This window comes from Hyla sarda, chromosome 3, assembly GCF_029499605.1.
Source record: "Hyla sarda isolate aHylSar1 chromosome 3, aHylSar1.hap1, whole genome shotgun sequence".
Classification (NCBI taxonomy): Eukaryota; Metazoa; Chordata; class Amphibia; order Anura; family Hylidae; genus Hyla; species Hyla sarda.
In genome coordinates, this window is record NC_079191.1 from 122500862 (window position 1) to 122520204 (window position 19343).

The following is a 19343-nucleotide window of genomic DNA, read 5'->3' on the forward strand; positions in this document are numbered from 1 at the left end:
GCATAACTCCTATTGACTTTAATGGGAGATGGCGTAGCCCCATAAACTACGCTGATCACCTAACTTTCAGAGTTACGTAAACTCTCTTAAGGGCTATGCTGCTTGTGCAACGGCCATTAATGTCAATGGGAGTTCCGCAAAATGCATAACACCCCTGTTTTGGATGGTCGTGGCTTCTTGTGGGCCGCAAACAGGCTGGAGGGGGCCGGAAAGCTATTAGGAGAGGTGGGAATACTCCTTTAATAGCAACTTTCTAGTGTCTATAAGAATGCATGAAAAATAATAAAGAAATAATAAATTGCATACCTTACAATAACCGTATACTTTTCTTGCACCGGCCCTCTGATGTCAGTATTCACAGTGTTTCCCAAGCAGTGTGCCTACAGTTGTTGCAAAACTACAACTCCCAGCATGCCTGGACAGTCGATGGCTGTCTGGAAATTCTGGGAGTTATAGATTTGCAACAGCTGGAGGCACCCTGCTTGGGAAACACTACTCTAGCAGGTATACAAGAATGACTTGCAGCTTCTGGTTCCTTATGGTTTTGAGTCTCATTCTACATTTTGCTATAGGGTCACATGTATGCTTGTTCTACCTTTGTTAGCTATATGTAAAATAGCTATACAGATTAATAAGTCCCTTTAAGGCAGAATACAAGTCATTGCACTCGGCCTGTGAAGCTTATGTAGCTAAAGCTGCAAAACGTTAAAATGAAAACCAGTTGTGAAATAGCCGAGTACATTTTTTGCAATGTTCATACATGTGCATTTAGTGAGAAGCAAGAAGATGCCAAATATACTGTAAGATCTGTATCGGATTACATCCCCTCCGCTGTCTCTCTCTATATTCCCGAGAACCACACAGACATCTCTGGTTCCCGAGGCTAGAGGTGAAAGTGGAGACCAGAAAGGAATGGAAAAGCCACAAATCTTTTTTCCACAGACTGATATTAAATCAGCTCTTCCACACAGGAAACAAAGATATGGTTAAATTATAATAAAAAATCCCCCAGATCTGACTGTCGGTAGCAAGCCTGGTATTGTGACCATGAAATGGCCATTGTAAGCTTTATCTGGTCCTTGTTAAAGGGGTACTCTCCTGGAAAACATTATTTTTTAAATCAACTGGTGCCAGAAAGTTAAACTGATTTGTAAATTACTTTTATTAAAAAATCTTAATCCTTTCTGTACTTATCAGCTGTTGTATGCTCCAAAGGAAGTTCTTTTGTTTTTGAATTTCCTTTCTGTCTGACCACAGTGCTCTCTGCTGACACCTCTCTCCATGTCAGGAACTGTTGTCCGGAGCAGGAGAGGTTTGCTATGGGGATTTGCTCCTACTCTGGACAGTTCCTAAAATGGACAGAGGTGTCAGCAGAGAGCACTGTGGTTAGATAGAAAGGAAATTCAAAAAGAAAAGAACTTACAATTACAATGCAATTTACAAATCTGGTTAACTTTCTGGCACCAGTTGATTTAAAAAAAAAAAAAAAAAAAACTTTTCAAGGGGAGTACCCCTTTAACTCTTCATGGCTCATGGTTCATAATCAAAAAGCATAAAAGAAGATTAAAGTCTGTCTCATCTTATAAAACTAAAGGGACAACAGGAGAAAAAATGACTTACTGATGGCAAAACCGCCTTGTTTAACCAGAGGTTATGAGGCTATGTTCACACAGCAGAATTTCCTCTCTGGATTTCTTCTACTTCTTCATCAAAAATCCCTGGAACACAAGTAATTTAAAGCAGATTCCAAACAATATTTACATGTGGAAATTCTGCCTGGAATCAAAGCCCCATTGATGTCAATGAAAGGTTCATATCCATTCTTGAAACAGAGAATACTCCTTGTCAAAACCTTTCATTGATATCAATGGGGCTTTGATTCCGCAAGGATTCCAGGTAAAATTTCCATATGGAAATCCTGCTTGGAATCTGCTTCAAATGAGTTGTGTGCCATGGTTATTAAATAGAAATTCAGTGAGGAAATGTGAACTTAGCCTTAAAGGGGTACTCCGCCCCTAGACATCAGATGTCTGATCGTGGGGGTCCCGGTATCAGCTGCGGCACCCCAGACATCCGGTGCACGGTGCAAACTTTGCTCCGTGCCGGATGACTGGCGATGCGGGGCGGATGCTTTTGACATCATGGCCACACCCTTTTGTGATGTCACGGCCACGCCCCTCAATGCATGTCTATGGGAGGGGGCGTGACGGCTGTCACGCCCCCTCCCATAGACTTGCATTGAAAGGTGTGGCCGTGACATCACAAGAGGGTGTGGCCATGACTTCACGAGCCTCCGGTGCTCCAAACCAATGCCGGATGTAGCAGGGAGATCACAGGGGTCCCCAGTGGCAGCATCCCCCACAATCAGACATCTTATCCCCTATCCAAAGGATAGGGGATAAGATGTCTAGGGGCAGAGTACCCCTTTAAGACATAAAAGCTGAGCTGTGATTGTTTGCTGTCAGAAAGCGAGACAGTTTTGCTATTATTCAGATTTAATTTATTCCTCCCATTGTCCAAACTGGCCTGTGGATTTTTAGGGCATGTTCACACAAAGTGGAATTTGAGGGAAAAATTGAGCTTGGAAATTCAGAATCCTATTGCTTTGAATGGGATTAGCTGCTGGGGAAATCCAAATTCTGGCATGCTTGCTAATTTACTGCCATCTATGGTAATTGTGCATTTCCGAGCAGTCCTAAATTGGTATATTCCTCCAGTGCCTGCTGTTTGCAGAATGTTTGCCCAGAAATTTTCAGTGTGGCTATTTCCCTGTGTAAACATACCATTAAAAGCCATGCGCCATTGGAAAAAAAAGTTTGCAAAGTAGCTCTCCTCCAGAAGAAAGAGGTATTGCTCTCCTAACCACAGGATTGGGTAGGTGGAGGCTCACTTTCTGGCCTTTTGGCTAAGATCAAGTGTAGTACCTTTCCTGTTAGTTGGCGGTGTGGAAGACCACCTAATCAGGATGGGGAACCACACAGAAGGACGGGTGTACAAGGGATGGCTGTATAGCACAGCAGTCATGCCCGATGAGACCTGTTCCCTGCTGGATCTGGCCTTAAGGTCCGGGTAGAGGGAAGGCCGAGGTGCACAAGTGCCATGGGAGTGGTGACCCCAGGGTGCCGGAATTCACTTGGGATTGGCAACCCCACTTGAATGAAAGCACATAGCATGCACTTTTTCTCTCACTCTTCTGGGCACTCACCCTTAGTATCCCGGCCTTACGGCTAGGATCGGGGAATTTTTTATAGATTCGGTCGGATGTCTGGGCAGTATTACACACTGCGCATATCCACTTTTTTTTTTTGTCACTGTGTCCACTTTTTGTGTTCGTTTGTCCACAAGGATTTGGTAGGGTGCGGTAGCCCTTTTGGGTGTCCCTCCTGCCGGTCTAGGGGAGGTGTGTGTGGCCATTAGGTTCCTCACCTCCCTGCTATACCCCGTGGCATCCTGTTTCGGCAGGATGCCAAACCGGTTTTACTGGTTCCTTGGTGACAACCTGGTTCACGCCTAGTTGTCTGCTGGGAACACTTTCGGTCCCTGAGTAGCTTCGGCAAAAGGGGACATCGTACCTGGATCCTTGCAGGTGCCTTTTGGCCCGGAGGCGAAGGGTTTGGTTTGTTGGGGGGCCTCTCTCCTTTCGGAGAAGGGCTTGCGATAGACCGGATCCTCATGCACGTTTTTTTGTGTGAACACTTGCACTTTTTACTTGCACTTGGGTGATTTGAGAGCACGTACCTCGGCTTTCAATAAAGAGGCTCAGCCACTGAGATTCCCCACCATTTTCTGTATAGGGCCTGGCCACCACCCTGAGAGATGAGTGACGAACCATCACTCGATTGTGTCTCTGCGGGTGGAGGCCAGAGTGCTCAGGGAAAAAGCTACTGAAGGGTAAGTTCAGTGTGAGAGGCGGGCCCAATTCATGGTGGGGGTGGGGGGTCCCAGCAGGGTAAAGCTGTTGCCATGGGACTGAGGGGGTAACATGTCTCTGAAGTCTTATAGGCCATGCAATACTCCACTGGATAAATTATTGAAAACTAAAGGTGTTGCCTATGGTAACCTGTCAGACTATAGCTTTACTTTTGATCCCTTCCCCCAGAAATGGTAATTGGAATCCTATCGGTTGCTATGGCAATCAGGGTACCCTTTAATTTAGCTACTTTTCTTTGAGAACTCATCTGTAAACATTTTTTTTTTTTTTTAAGGAGATGCAGTATGAAAGAGGTTTAAGAGATAAAAAAAAGAGCTTTCCTTTTATTCATACAAGATATGTTGTCCTTTTAGCTCTATAGGAGATGATATGTGGATGCACATAACAAAACAAATACAGAACAGCCCTGTAGGGCAATGGTTTAAGAATGTATATAACAAGCTGACAGGACTTGTATTATGTATTAAGTTAAAGAGGATCTGTAGACTCTCCTGACTTATGTATTTCAGTACAGTGAATAGATCCATTAAAGTATTCATTCAAGTTGCTTATATAACACCAACATATTCTGCAGCACTGTACAGAGATTGCCATCATGCAGATCAGTCCCTGTCCCAGATGGGACTATTTAATTATCTTAGACACATATACACACATGATGAAAATACAATGCTGCAACATTTTTCCTTGGTTCTCTAAATTGTCCGTTCAGCTATTTCTCCTGGAAATGTGTGGATAAATTGACAAATGGGTGTTGCTATGGTCTATGGGGTGTGTTGCTACATATTCTGAAACCTTTCTAGCACTCATTGGACTTACATGCCAAAGTAAGACAACCTTCTTTTAGAGAGGGGCCAATAATAACTTTATACAGTGGAAAATTCCCCTCTCTCTGTGATCTAGACAATGGCTGTCCGGGCATGCTGGGAATTGTAGTTTTGTAACATTTGGAGGGCCACTGTTTGGTGACCACTGATCTAGACCTACAAAGTAAGGTTTTGTTCACACAGCAAATTCGGGTTTTGTTTTTAGCAGCTGTCTATTTATTTCGCTATATTAGGAGATAAAACTAACCAGCCATGTAATGCCCAAGTGTGCTATATGAATGATAATATATAAAGCATAAGAAAGTAAAAAGTGTCATTACTACAAATGGCAGCCATCTGAGCTACTATCAGGCTAGGTTTCCACACAGGTTATTTTCTAGCAGTTTTTGAGCCAAAGCCAGAAGTGTATTCAAAAGGAATATGACATATAAAGGAAGGACTTACACTTCTCCTCCCTTATGGATCCACTTCTGACTTTGGCCCAAAAACTGCAGTGGCAGTATTCCAAAAACTGCCAGAAAAAAACCTGTGTGGAAACTTATCCTAATGAAGACAATATTTTATCATGCAACTATACAAACTTAAAGAGGTTATCCAAAGATTATTCTCTACTAGCTGAGTACCCGGCGTTGCCCGGGTTTTTCCTTCAACAAAGGAGGAAGCTTTTGACTTCATATCCCATCCTCATATATTGTTGCCATATCCTATCCCAACCCCATATCCCGTCCTCATATCTCAACCTCATATCCCGTCCTCATATCCCGACCTTATATCCCACCCTTATATCTCGACCTCATATTCCATCCTTATATCCCATCCTCATATCTCGACCTCATATTCCGACCTCCTATCCCGACCTCCTATCCCGACCTCCTATCCCGACCTCCTATCCCGTCCTCATATCTCGACCTCATATCCCGACCTCATATCCCATCCTCATATCTCGTCCTCATATCCCATCCGCATATCCCGTCTTCATATGCCATCCTCATATCCCGTCTTCATATCCCAACCTTACATCCCGTCTTCATATCCCGTCCTCATATGCTGTCCTCATATCCCAACCTCATATCCTGTCCTCATATCCCGTCCTCAGGTGGGACTGATTTGTGATGAAGATATTGTAGGCTGAAAATAGAAGGGGACGTGGCTTTGTGGGAGTGGGCGTGATTTGCAAGCCAGACCGATGCACAAAAAGGGTAGATAATAAGAGGGGTGGGGCTTGCAAGCCAGAGTGACACATTCACCAGGAGATGAAGAGCGGTGCTTGTGGAGTAAGGTACTGGAAGTCCCATATACTTGCATGGAACTTGAAACAAAAACCCATTTTCTTAGTAAAATGGAGAATCTGGCACACGACCCGACAAAATATGTCGGGTTTGCAATAGTAAATGAGGGCCATTGAGTTTTATATATATAGATTAACAAGAAAGGAGATAACTAACTGATCAGTGGTGGTCTGACTATTGTTGTCCCTACTGTTCATGAGAAGAAAGGTCATTTGTCTCTCAACAATGATTCATGCATGTTCCACTACTGGTCCATTCACTTCATGAGACTTCTCAACATAGCCAAGTTAAGCCATCTGCAATTTATCTGATAAAGAGGGAATGGAGCCATGATCACACATGCACCCTGCTGCCCCATTCACTTAGGGGACAATTAACCTCCAGTCTCGTGATCAGTGGGGTCCCAGCCATCAGACCACCACCGATCAGCAAGTTATCCTGATAGGGGATAACATTAATCATAGGTTAACCCCTTTTAAACACACCTGTTAGCAGCAAAACAAGTGTATAATTAAAACCATGGCTGGATAGGGCTAATCATCAGGATTCCAGACATTGCCTCTTTTATCTTCATAGTCATTTCCAGTGCTAAGATGTAAGTATTTTTGTTATCATACAAATTAGGCTTAAAAGCCCAAGGGGTGTTCCCCAGCACAGCAAGAGCCCTGGTAAGTCCAACCAATGTCTTCTTTATTACCGCCCACAGGCCCGCTTGCATCCACCTACCCCATTTGACTGATATACACTAGATAAAGAGGACATGGGCTGGACTTACCTGGGCTTTTGAGCCTTATTTGCATTTAAACAAAAAGTCTTATATCTCAGTATAAAAAAAGAAAGGACTATGGAGATAAAAGTTATGCCTAGAATCAAGATGGCTAGTAATATGTAGCCATGTGCTTACTTACAGCCCACTTTAACTAAGCTATTTGATTGAAGACAGCTGTTTTTTTCCTTGAAAAAGAGTTTATAACATGGGTTTGTATGAACTAGGAAACTAGTATATGAAGATTTCTGCAAAAATGTAACCTTATTATTTTTCACCCCACAGGAATATCCCCCAAATACTGCATATCGAGCACCACCTAATTTTTCACCGCTGTCATCTCAAATGTTACATCACATGCCAGTCACTACATGGAGTTACAATATTGCAGGACAGCCACAGGCAAACTTCTACTTGCAGAACCCATCTGTCGTGTCAGGTATGCATAGTGACTAACTATACTCAGTATTTTATTACTTCATTATAGTGATAGTTTCGGCTCTCCAGGCCTGTATTGAAGAATAGAATCTAATAGCTATGATAATATGTTAGGGTTATACAGCAATGTCAGAGAGTCCTAGCAATATCCTCTTTTTGTCAAGGTAGTAATATTTTGTTCAGATGTCTGAATGTCCTCAATGATATAACAAAGTCTTTGTGACCTTTTGGTGAAAAAAAGGGATCACAAAAATGTTGTTTTGATCTGATAAATGCCCTTTTTAATATTAGTTTTAGCCAAATACAGCTATTTTAGTTTTTTAATTAAATCGTGAATTTTTTTAAGGTAACACTCTTGGATTTGTTTTACTTCTAGTGTTGCGTAGGCTTTTATTAGAGAATAATGCACAATTGCAATTTAAGGGGTTGTCCAGGATTAGAAAAACACAGCTTCTTTTTTTGAGAAACTGCATCATTCCACACATTGGCCCAGATTTATCAAACTGTGTAAGAGAAAAATTGGAGTGATTTTACCACAGCGACCAATCACAGCTCAGCTAACAAACTCTGGTAAAGTGAAAGCTGAGCTGTGATTGGTTGCTATAGGAAAATCCCTCCAGTTTTTCTCTCACACAGTTTGATAAATATGGGCCATTGTGTCTGGTATTGCAGTTCAGCTCCATTGAAGTGAATGGGACTGAGCTGCAGTACTACGCGCAACCAGTGTGTAGTCTTAAAGGACAACCCCTTTAAACATCACCATTTTTGCTACAATGTGGGTAAAATCACAGCAAAAACACAGCAAAAAGAGAGGTGTATAACTATGTTATCTCCTGATTCCATAGAAATAGCAGCAGCAGGCAGTTGGGGGCAGGGGAGATATGGGGAGGGGTCTGGGAGCTAACAGATGGGGGGCTGGTAGGTGATGATGTCATGCTGTAGTTTATAGGCAGTCAGAACCCAGTACTGACATTCAGCTCTAATACCTTAGCACTGGAAGGTTTGGAGAGTCAGACTGGTGATCACATGACCAAGTTATAGTAATAAAACTCATGGATGCAGCTGCACTGGAATAAAACAATAAAGCAAATGTTGCTTTATGACTAGTGATGGTGAGTGTTCATGATATTGGCAAAGAAAAAAAACCAGAGTGCTTCTTTAAAGGGGTACTCCAACCCTAGACGTCTTATCCCCTATCCAAAGGATAGGGCATATGATGTCTGATCGCAGGGGTCCCGCCACTGGGGACCCCCGCAATATTGCATGCGGCACCCACCTGTTTCTTGTCCGGAAGCGCTGGAGGGTCTGGGTCGCGAACCCGGGAACGGAAGTCTGTGATGTCAGGACTCCGCCCCCGTGTAACTTCACGCCCCATCCCCTCAATGTAAGTCTATGGGAAGGGGCGTGACGGCCGTGGTCGCGACCCAGACCCTCCAGCGCTTCCGGACAAGAAACAGGTGTGTGCTGCATGCAATATTGCGGGGGTCCCCAGCGGCGGGACCCCTGCGATCAGACATCTTATCCCCTATCCTTTGGATAGGGGATAATATGTCTAGGTTGGGAGTACCCCTTTAAGTATGTAAAACCTCTTTTACAAGGTTTTCCGACCAAAATACTGTTCCTAATCTCCCGTCTACTGGACAGATGATAAATGTATGATCGCAGGGGAGTCGACCATGGGAATACAACCCCCAACTTCCCCCCGAATATACATCAGCTTTCTTATAGGCTATGGGTCTAAATATTAAACTTTATAATATGCATCATGGTATACACACTTTTAGTTACAATATTAATCATATTTTTGCTATAGTTGGCTCCAGAATGGATTCAGTGGGTTCATTTCTTCCTACAAACACAAAGCAAGCCCTGACAAACATGTTACAGAGACGTTCGGGCACAGTAATGCAGCCGCCCTCCATGCACGCCATCAGCCCTCAACAGCAGCTTTTACAGCTGAAACTATTGCAACAGCAGCAGCAACAACGGCTACTTCGGCAACATGTACAAGCAAGAACACTTCAGCAGGTATATGTGTTAATCCCCCATATTGTACCAGTCAGTATATTAGCTTCTCAGACTTCCTTTGCTAATGATGCGTAAAAACTAGAATGACCCCTCCAAGAAGGATGTAGGCCACATGTTACCACTTGATGACAGGAGAAAGGAAAAATGTCTACCTAATCCCCTCTCCACATGTGTTGTGTCCTTTCTTGTCATGAAGAACAAATTGAAAGTTTAAAGAAGCAATAACTCCAATCATGTTTGTACACATGTCATCGTGATAATGCAGATTTATTGTGCTCTTATGGTTTCTGTGATGTTACAATCTCAAAGCTAAATGAATCCATATGTACTTATATCATAGTCATACATTTTGCTTCCGGTCACTATTTAGCTAAAAAATCCATAAACCATGACAAAAGAAGTGAAACTGGCTCTGTGCATGCTGTAATATTGACAGGGTGTCAGGGTGACAAAAAGCTAAAGGGATGGTGCTCTATTTTAAAATATAGAATCCGTTCAACCCTATATAATCTACAGGTGAATAGGAAAAAGAGAAGTGGCACTCACCCTCAGTGTATACTTCCAAGACTTATTTATACATCCAACACGATGTAAAAAATAGGTGGAACCTTAAAGGAGTTGTTACGTCGAGCGCTCCGGGTCTCTGCTCCTCCCCGGAGCGCTCGCGGCATTCTTCTCTCTGCAGCGCCCCGGTCAGACCTGCTGACCGGGAGCGCTGCACTGACATTGCCGGCGGGGATGCGATTCGCATAGCGGGACGCGCCCGCTCGCGAATCGCATCCCAAGTCACTTACCTGTCCCGGGCCCCGGCTGTCATGTCCTGGCGCGCGCGGCTCCGCTCCTTAGGGCGCGCGCGTGCCAGCTCTATAAGATTTAAAGGGCCAGTGCACCAATGATTGGTGCTTGGCCCAATTAGCCTATTAGCTTCCACCTGCTCCCTGGCTATAATACCTCACTTCCCCTGCACTCCCTTGCCGGATCTTGTTGCCTTGTGCCAGTGAAAGCGTTTAGTGTTGTCCAAAGCCTGTGTTTCCAGATCTCCTGCCATCCATATTGACTACGAACCTTGCCGCCTGCCCCGACCTTCTGCTACGTCTGACCTTGTCTCTGCCTAGTCCTTCTGTCCCACGCCTTCTCAGCAGTCAGCGAGGTTGAGCCATTGCCAGTGGATACGACCTGGTTGCTACCGCCGCAGCAAGACCATCCCGCTTTGCGGCGGGCTCTGGTGAATACCAGTAGCATCTTAGAACCGGTCCACCGGCACGGTCCACGCCAATCCCTCGCTGACACAAAGGATCCACATCCAGCTAGCCGAATCGTGACAGGAGTACTCTAACCTAAATCTTTTTTACACCATTAGCTAGGATTTACAAAGTTATATAAGACTCCCAATTACCTCCATTGCCTTCTGTGTAAGGATCCATGTGTTTCTGCGTATCCGGAAGTGCAGCCTCCCTCACAGCATTATGACTTTCGTTCCACAGTATGTGTGTGTCAGCGGTGCGTGTCATACATCATCGTTTCTGCTTACCTTCCTTCAGTTAGCCCTCCCCATCCAGTGTGCCTATGTGACGCCCCAAATTGCATATTCATAATGCTGTACGTTTACTCAGCCGGCATTCGCTGGGCTGAGTAAGCGCCTATTTAACCTTCCTCCTATCATCTGGCGAGTCGCGCGCATGCGCACTCGCCAGCATAGAAGGACCGGACATGTGATTTTGTTCAACCAGTAATATAACAGATAGTTACGCCGCCGTAACTGTCTGTTATATTCACAAAGCATTCTACGCCAATACTGCAGCGGAGTATTGGCGAAGGCAGAGTGGGAGGAGATGGAGAAGTAGCAGGGGGTGGGGATCACAAGAAGGGGAGGCAGCTTGGGGCGTTACATATTATAATTTGTGGGGTAGGGAACAGGAGTGAGGGAGGGGTTGGGAGCGGAAGAAGAGGAGTAAGCATGCTGGGAAAACGTCAATGCTGACGTCACGGCCATGCTTACAGTACCCGGAAGTGAGCAAAATTACCGGGGAGGATTGCAGGATAACGGCTGGACCGATTTTGCCGAGCAGGACCTCTAATGAAAGGTATTCAAGAGCACTTCGCTATGGTGCCATTTTTTTTTATATCAGAGTACTCCTTTAAATAATACATCCAGCAATTATTGTAGGAAGCCCCTTGAAAAATATGTGTGATTGACAGTATAGATATACACTCACTGGCCACTTTATTGGGTACCAGGTTGGACTTCTCCTTTGCCTTCAGAACTGCCTTCATTTTTCATGGCATACTTTCTACAAGGTGATGGAAACATTCCGCAGAGATTTTGCCTTATAAAGACATGATGGCATCAAGCAGTTGCTGTACTAAGGGACCCTTATACCTTGGTTGTACCTTGAGTGGTTATTTGAGCTATTGTTGCCTGTCTGTCATCCTGAACCAGTCTGCCAATTCTCCTCTAAACTTTAACATCAACAAGGCATTTTTGACCACACATCTGCCACTCGCGGGATATTTTCTCCTTTTTGGACCATTCTCTGTAAACTCTAGGGATGGTTGCATGTACAAATCCAAGCAGTTTCTGAAATACTCAGATCAACCCTTTTGGCACCAAAGACCATGCCACATTCAGTGTCCCTTAAATCCCTTTCCTTCTCCATTCTGATGCTCTGTTTGAGGAACTTCAGTAACTTGTCTTGACCATGTCCACATGGAGTATTCTGGCCTTAGACATGTTATCCCCTATCCAAAGGATAGAAGATATGATGTCTGATTGCGGAGGTCACGCCGCTGGGATCCCCCATGATCTCGGAGCAGCACTTGGCACTCTTTGCCGGGAGCTGCTCCCGAGACGGAGATGTGACGTAATGCCATGCCCCCCTCCATTTATGTCTATGGGAGTGGGATGAATGGAGGGGACATAGTGTGATATCACAAGGGGGTTTAGTGTGAAGTCATGACCACGGCCGCCCGAACCCAGGGCTCTGAACATAATGTTCAGAATGCAAGGTGACTGCACGGAGATCATGGGGGGTCCCAGCAGCCAGACCCCGTGATCACACATCTTATCCCCTATCCTCTGAATAAGGGATAAGACGTCTAGCAACAGAGTACCCCTTTAATGATATCACAGAACCCAGTTCAGTGTACCTTTCCATGTATTTATAAAACACAGACTCCAGCTTGGATCTTATCCCTGGTTCGGGCACAGGAGTGCTATGATAAAACAACTGGAAATTCAATTAGAATGGAAGACTCGAAGTCCCTTACTTTATTTCAGTCAGGACCTAAGGTTGCCTAAGTTCTGTCAAAAAGTGTCAGATTTGCTTTCTGTGGTGACAAGTGTGATCACAGATGTATTTTAATGCCTGACAAGAAATAAAGTAAGACATTTTTACTGTAAGTTGTTTTGTTCTATCACTAATCTTTCCTTATCTTTGTGAGGTGATGGGCCCATCTAACTGTTGCACAGCAGCTTCTGTTACTGTACCCTAGTAGTTATGCCCATAATATCATCCTATAGCCATCATAATGAGAATATACATTTGTGGTAAGCGGGGTGGCATGTAAGTGAGACTTGTAGGGTGGTGTGACTATAATGAATGCTCGTGACGCCAAGAGTATTAAGCCATCACACTCCAAGGTGATGCGGGTACTGGTGCCATGCACCGAGTAAAGAATACCTCCAATGCAAGATTAGTGAAACACCACTTTAAACTTTACTTTAGTTATTGCAGTAGAATGATGCAAACAGAACAGTTCCATAGAAGTGCAATTTAGCTGAAGGAGGTAGTAGGGAACCACAGTTGCATTATTGGAGATTCTGGGACTTGTAGTCCTTTTCGACTGAAACGTGACATAGACTTGTCTGAACTTGACTTGGACAGACTTGACTTAGCTAGCCTTGACATGAGTAGACCTGACTGACTTAGACTTGACTGAGTTAGATTGGACTTAAATTTGGAAGCTGACTATCACTGCCTTGCACTGCTACACTGTATGGAATCCAAAGTGGGTGCTTACCGCCAGGGTGGACTTTAGTGGATGGGAGTGGCCAGAGAATCTTCACTAATCTTATCCATGGCTTGGCTATGAGGCCTGTGAGACTCTTCTGTTCTCCCCATAGCTTAAACTTGACAGGACTGATGACATGGTCCGCAAGATCCTAGTGAAGAGTGATGTCACTCTGGAACAGGAATGGTCGCAACTCAGTCTTTTAGGCCTGTCTCCATGTGATGGTACATGTCACATAGCAGAGTTCTTGCCTGGTCCTCTACCAACTCTCCTCTCTCCTAGAGTACTCACTAACTCCTCCTCGTCTAGACAGATCTGGGTGGAAAAGGGAAGGAGGCCCTGAATGGTCTTAGTGCACATGTGGTTCCCCATGCATCCTCCTACTAAGATACAGTTAACTCTTGACATGACAGAGAAAGTACATTAAACAGCAGAAAATACATTTAGAACACATCACAAATACATGACATTTGAACCTGGAGCTGTGGGCCAGAGCAGACACCATAAAGTGACATCCACCCGACAAGACAGGTGTACAAGAGTGTTCTGTATCGGGACACCACACATTTATCCTGTGAGAGAGGCAGGAGCCATGTTTTAGCTTTTTGTAACTTAATGTAGCTCTGAAGGTTCATTGTACTTCACTAAAACAAGCTTCCCAGTCATATTAGATAGGAGAGAAGATGAATAGAGCCATGATGGGCATTATAGAGGTTTACAGTCTGTATGGGCTTTGTGAATTGCTGCTTAGCTCCTGTGGTTGCTACTATGCATTTCTTACTATCCCAAGTGAAAAGACCATTGCCACTATAGGCAGCATTCCTACTTTCAGTAAGTCATTTGGACTTTTAGATTATTTAGGAGAATATTAATAATATGAAGCATTGTTTTTTTTTCTAGAATGAAATAAATTATAGCAGAAACTACCATTATGTTTTATTTGCCAAAATAAAATAAAATATTGCTTTACTTTGTTACACGCTGCACTGAACCTCTCCTGGGACCAATGCTAACCTTCGAACTCCTGTCAACCCCAAACTAACTGCAGTTTTTACCCATTAAATGTTATATTCAAGCAGGGACAAGCAACATAAACATATAGACATGTGTGACTTGAACTGACCCCAATGCATTTTACTACTTGATAAACAATAATAGTCACAATGTTTGTATTGCTCCAGGATCTACATCAAACCTAAAGTATTTGCAAGGACATATATTCCAGATGTCACGGCAAGCTAGACAAACTGTGAAAACATTTAATCATGTAAGACAAAAGGGCCTCTGTTTTCATAACACTCATATTAAATAATTCGTTCCACCTTTTCCTCGGAAAATAAGAAAATATTATGATAGTCTGACTTATGGCCTTAAGAGGGAAATATAGATTCCTCTTACTGACTGTCTCCACTATTAGGCTTGATTTATACAGGGATAGCCTATGCGGTTTTGTAGATAAATGGCTCCTGTTATTTTCTTATGGCTCACTAGGTGATATCATAAAAATAATAGGGGTGTCAGGCGTATCCTTGATCTGTAGGAAAGGATCACTTGAGGAATTCTCAGCAAGATTGTGCAGCCAAGCATATGTTACTAGGGTGAGTAAAGGGTAGCAGCCACCAACAAAGCTGACAGATAAACAGCGCAGTCATTTGTCCAGTTATTGAAGCAGCAGGTCCATCATATTATCTCAGTTGCAGTCTGCATTCCCAAACCACGTGTCTGCTGCTAAAAACAACCCCACACAACATGGAGCCTTCCCTCCAGCAGGACAAGGTTTGATTCCCACGAAGCTGACAATATGCAGACCCAAGAATGTCGCCTGTGTGTTATTGTGCTGGAATACATAGGGAACAATGCCACAGTTCACTTCACAGCCATTAACAAAGTCTTTATTCTGCCTTTACTATGGGGGCCGAAAATATGAGATTTACTGTGTAGTAAAATTGGGATTGTTATTAGAGTCCAGTCACACAGGTGGCAGATGAAAGAAGGGAACAAAGAATTTCAGGGGGAGGAAAGGGCGCAGGGTGTCTCCATGTTTCATATAATAGAAACCACTATACATTCATCTGTAGGTGGGAATATGTGTCTTTGTGGGCATATGCAATACTTTCAGTCCTTTCAGTAAACAGATACTTCACAAACGGACTAACAATCACTTCCTATTCGTCAAAAATCTTTAAAAACCAAATATTTAATGTGAATGCCTCCAATATGTCAGATACCAGGGGTCAGGGGCAGACTGACACCACCCAGGGCCCCCAGACCAAATAAAGCAAGGGCCCCCAGCAAGACTCCACCCCTGGCCCCACCTCTGCCCCACCCTTATTCCCGCCCAGTATGAATATGAATATTTGCCACAGAAAGGAATAGGGGGTGCAGTGCGCTTGAGGCTATGGGGTACTTTGAGGGATGGCAATCCCAATCACCTTAACTACACCAAGGAGGAGATTTATCAAAACTTGTGCAGAGGAAAAGTGGCCCATAGCAACCAGTCAAATTGCTTCTCTCATTTTTCGGAGGCCTTTTCAAAAATGAAAGAAATTATATGATTGGTTGCTATGGGCAACTCGGCAACTTTTCTTCTGGACAGGTTTTGATGAATCTCCCCTCAAGTGCCTTAAAACACTGAACTCCTCCTTTTTGTGCCAACTTGGGATCTCTGTCTGTGATACCCAGTCCAACTTGGCTCCAGCCTCCACTCACCTTTAAAGGGGTACTCCGGTGGAAAACTTTTTTTTTTTAAATCAACTGGTGCCAGAAAGTTAAACAGATTTGTAAATGACTTCTATTAAAATTCTTAATCCTTCCAGTACCTATTAGCTGCTGTATACTACAGAGGAAATTCTCTTCTATTTGGGATTTCTTTTCTGTCACGACCACAGTGCTCTCTGCTGACACCTCTGTCCATTTTGGGAAATGTCCAGAGCAGCATATGTTTGCTATGGGGATTTTCTTCTGCTCTGGACAGTTCCTAAAATGGACAGAGGTGTCAGTAGAAAGCACTGTGGTCGTGACAGAAAATAAATCCCAAATAGAAAATAAATTGTTCGGTAGTATACAGCTGCTAATAAGTACTGAAAGGATTGTAACATTTTAATAGAAATAATTTAAATATCTGTTTAACTTTCTGGTACCAGTTGATTTAAAAAAAAAAAAAAAAAAATTCACAGGAGTACCTGCCTTTCACCGCTCACTACATGATGGCACAGTCAGATATATAACTCATCTCTGACTGTGCCATCATATAGTGAGCGGTGAAAGGCAGGTAGAAAATAGCAACTAGTCCATTCATAAGCCACACACTTTACCTTTTTTGCCTCCTGCTTGAGTGAAGCCTCTTAGATTTATTACAGAAATAGCATAGCAGCACAGAGTATTTCTGGAGGGAACTGTAGTGAGGCAGACTGTCTGAAATACTTTGTGCTGCTGGGAAGCCTACTCCATCTTCTATCTGCCTTTTACCGCCCCCTACATGATGGCCCAGTCAGATATATAAGTTATATTTCACATATAACTAAGTCAGACTGTTCCATCATGTAGGAAGTGGTGAAAGGCAGGTAGAAGATACATATAATTATACAATTCCTAAGCCACCCACCTGGCCAGGCTAGCCTGTTTATGTGTCCATGCAGATGCCGACTGAGAAAGCTGTCAGAGAGATCATGGCACTTCTTCGGCAGGGCTCTGTACACCGAGAACAAGCAGGGCTCTGTACACCGAGGACAGGCAGGGCTCTGTTCACCAAGGACAGGAAGGGCTCTGTACACCGAGGAAAGGCAAGGATCTGTACACTGAGGACAAGCAGGGCTCTGTACAACGAGGACAGGCGGGGATCTGTACACCGAGGACAGGCAGGGCTCTGTACACTGAAGACAAGCAGGGCTCTGTACACTGAGGACAAGCAGGGCTCTGTACACTGAGGACAAGCGGGGCTCTGTACACTGAGGACAAGCGGGGCTCTGTACACTGAGGACAAGCGGGGCTCTGTACACTGAAGACAAGCAGGGATCTGTACACTGAGGACAAGCAGGGCTCTGTACACTGAGGACAAGCGGGGCTCTGTACACTGAGGACAAGCGGGGCTCTGTACACTGAGGACAAGCGGGGCTCTGTACACTGAGGACAAGCGGGGCTCTGTACACTGAGGACAAGCGGGGCTCTGTACACTGAGGACAAGCGGGGCTCTGTACACTGAGGACAAGCGGGGCTCTGTACACTGAGGACAAGCGGGGCTCTGTACACTGAGGACAAGCGGGGCCCTGTACACTGAGGACAAGCGGGGCCCTGTACACTGAGGACAAGCTGGCCCTGTACACTGAGGACAAGCGGGGCTCTGTACACTGAGGACAAGCAGGGCCCTGTGCACTGAGGAAAAGGAGGGTTCTGTACCTGAGGACAAGTGGGCCCTGTACGAGAGAGCGAGCGAGCAGGGCGGCGGGCGCACAATGAGCTCTGACGTGGCGCTGCGGCGCTTAGACGTGAGGTCAGGTCACCCCCCCCACTGTGACGTGACCTCACGTGCCGCAGCGCCACGCCTGAGTTGAAAGCGCATCTCCCAGGCAGCCACTGCGGTTCTCTTACAGGGCTGCCGTGGCTGTTTGGGAGATGCCAAACAGCAGCCAGCAGCACTGTTCTCTGGGTCCGGGTGTGTGCCGGATTCGGGTGTGTGCCGGGCAATTAGATAAAAAATTGTTTTTATATTATGTGGCAGGCGGCGGACAGCGGGCCCTTTCCCCCGTCCGGGCCTTCAGACGAGGGACGAATGGACCGGCCTGTCAGTCCGCCCCTGCCAGGGGTATAGGTAAAAAAGACCACCACCAATTGCTATAACAAGCAAGGAAAAGCAAAGGAGAAGCTAGGTGCCTCTCCCCCCATCTTTGTCCTCCATGTACAAGATGGGCTCCATAGACTTTTTATAAAATCCATCTCCTTTAGAGCAGATTAATAAATATTTGGTCATGGTGCCTTTAAAGGGAGAGTGACAGGCTGTTCACCCACACTAAACCCAATACGATGGTTTCCAGTACAGGTGAACAGAAGTAAAACAATGTGTTACTTTTAGAAATTGGTAAATATATTTACAAGATATACCCCCCCCCCCCCCCCCCCCTGCTGTATTGCTACAGCTCTTCTCTGTGCATTGAAGGTGAAGAGTCAGCTTTCCTGCTCCCTCTATATCCTGCACAATGCCTGCCTCTGATATGAAAATACAATTCACTGAGTGCAGGTGCTGCTCCCTTACTGCACCTAGAAGAGCGGTGTCTGCTACAACAGCAGAGAGTTCATGTGTCGGGAGTGAAGAAAATTGAATAATCATATCAGAAGCAGGCATTGTAAGGCATATAAAGAGGCAGGGAAACTCAGCTTTGCAAGCCGGCCCTACGACTCCATTGTGCAAAGAAGAGCTATAGCAATACATCAACGTGGGGAGGGCATATCTTGTGAATGCCTGCAGCATTTTCTGTAAGTATTTGCATCCGAATTTGGGTCAAAAATTGTATAAAAAAATGGAAAAAAACTGCCACACTCTCCATTTTACACCCGAAAAAGGGGCGTGTCCACCGTGAACAGGGGGCTTGTCCCTGACATTTTCCAAAGATTCCAACATATTTACTAATATTTACTAATTTTGAAAATGTGGTGGATTTGAGCTGAGGGAAACCTGACCGCTCAGAGCAGTTGTAAAAAAAAAAAGCAAAATGTAGGGAAAAGTGCAAAATGTAGTGAAACATTTGTAAATACTGTGGAAAAATATTTGTAGGGTATTAAAACCCACAAAGAAAACTACACTCCACTCTTAGTAGATCAGGGCCATTGTTTTACTTCTGTTCACCCACACTATGACCCAGTGTATGTTTGTCTAGCAGGAGCAGAGCTAAGAGATGTTTCTCTGACATATGCCAGACCTAGACGGAATTGGGCATACACTTTTGAGGTGAAGAGGCTGGACTAAGGACTATTTCCACAGCCTTCCAGAATGTTCTGAGTAGAAACAGGCTGGGAAGAACCATGTGACCAAGGCACTGTGCATCCGATACAAGGCATAT

The 19343-nt window shown here is 44.6% G+C and overlaps 1 protein-coding gene across 3 annotated transcripts in view; it reads left to right on the forward strand.

Moving 5' to 3' along the window:
- The window catches only part of MED12L (mediator complex subunit 12L), a 627340-nt gene that overhangs the window by 575464 nt on the left and 32533 nt on the right, over positions 1 to 19343 (forward strand). For all 3 annotated transcript variants that reach the window (XM_056564946.1, XM_056564945.1, XM_056564947.1), the window contains exons 38-39: positions 7099 to 7252; positions 9065 to 9279. In XM_056564946.1, the coding sequence (XP_056420921.1) occupies positions 7099 to 7252; positions 9065 to 9279 (369 nt within the window). The remainder of the gene's footprint in view (positions 1 to 7098; positions 7253 to 9064; positions 9280 to 19343) is intronic.